Source organism: Bison bison, unplaced genomic scaffold (genome assembly GCF_000754665.1).
Source record: "Bison bison bison isolate TAMUID 2011002044 unplaced genomic scaffold, Bison_UMD1.0 scf7180017849817, whole genome shotgun sequence".
NCBI lineage: Eukaryota > Metazoa > Chordata > Mammalia > Artiodactyla > Bovidae > Bison > Bison bison.
In genome coordinates this window covers 9,972-11,347 of record NW_011480390.1, presented here as the reverse complement: position 1 = coordinate 11,347, position 1,376 = coordinate 9,972, and the positions used below count along the sequence as shown (strand labels likewise).

General features: G+C 50.9%; 1 protein-coding gene across 1 annotated transcript in view; it reads left to right on the top strand.

The window, feature by feature from the left end:
- The window catches only part of EDA (ectodysplasin A), a gene marked incomplete at its 5' end in the record, with an annotated part of 12,991 nt that extends 12,814 nt beyond the window's left edge, over positions 1 to 177 (top strand). Inside the window, 1 exon segment of the mRNA XM_010847844.1 lies at positions 6 to 177. Coding sequence (XP_010846146.1) covers positions 6 to 177 — 172 coding nt within the window.
- Between the last annotated feature and the right edge of the window lie 1,199 nt (positions 178 to 1,376).

Genomic DNA, 1,376 nt, shown 5'->3' with positions numbered 1-1,376 from the left:
CGCAGTATTGAGACAGGCAAAACCAACTACAACACTTGTTACACAGCAGGCGTCTGCCTCCTCAAAGCCCGGCAGAAGATCGCCGTGAAGATGGTGCACGCTGACATCTCTATCAACATGAGCAAGCACACCACCTTCTTCGGGGCCATCAGGCTGGGCGAGGCCCCTGCATCCTAGATCCCTCCAACCTCGTTTTGCCCCTGCCCATGTCCCTACCCCAGGTTAGGGAGCTAAGTCTCCCAGAACCTCTAAGTGCTGCTGTGGAATGAGGTATGTGGGTGTCACAGCCGCAGAGAAAAATTTCCCAGTGCTATTTATTCCCCAGTAATTCCAAGATGACAAGGCCAACTTGACTTTCCAGATTGACCTGGAGTGAACAGGACAGTTGATGAAGCCCCAGGGTTGGCGTGAAGCAGAACCTTCCTCCTTGGCTCCCCATTGACTGCTTCTAGCATGACTACAACCTCAAGGTCCCTGGTGTCATTCTGTTGCACTAAAGTGAGGGGCTTGGGCAGCAGGCGAGAAGTAGCAACAGTACAGCCCAAACTGTGGGGCAAGCCTTTGACCTCGAAGGGTACATGTGGGGTAGGATGGTAACATTGCAGCCTAAGGAAAGGGGCAAGGAAGGAAATGCAGGTGCTTGTTACAGAAACCAGAGCAGAAGCCTGCCAGATGGTCTTCCCACTCTCGCTGATCTGTGTGCCAGCAGTTGGCAGGGCTTTGGGGAGAGGTTTGCTTTTCCTTGAAGCAGTTGCAAGGCATGGCCATACACCTGCCTGTATAAGAACCAAAGGCCATGCTTGGGGCCACGTGTCTTTCACTTGTTTACACCTGTGCTCCAAGCTCAGAAAACTGCCCGGGTGCCTGCACAATTGTCCCTTTCCCAGCCTGGTGAGAACTCCCATTTTTTTCCCTCGCCAGAGCCTACCTCTGTCTGAGACTGGTGCCTATCCCGGGACCTGTGTTTGTGCGAGTCTGAGATACTCTTTAGATTACCTGGGCACAAAGGAAGTTATCCATGTATTAAGCAGCACAAATATTCATCTAGTCCGAGTTACGTCTGGGGACAAAGAGTTGGACTGGATGACCTCCAAAAGTGCCTTCAAATTCTAGTATCTAGGCAGCTGCCATGCTAGGCTACTAAAATTCCCAAACCCTAGACTGACCCTGGGTATCAGCAAGGCAGAGCTTTTTATCAGACCCAGAAAGGGTAAGAGCTGGGGATAGGACAGGATTTTCTTCAAGTGTATTGCAATCCAAGTGGTCATTAGCATAGACCTTGTCTGAAAGGACAACAACTGATGCCCTACTAATCACATACCACCCCCTTTCTTCTCTCTGGCTCCAGAAAACCACAGCACAGAAGAGTCACCATA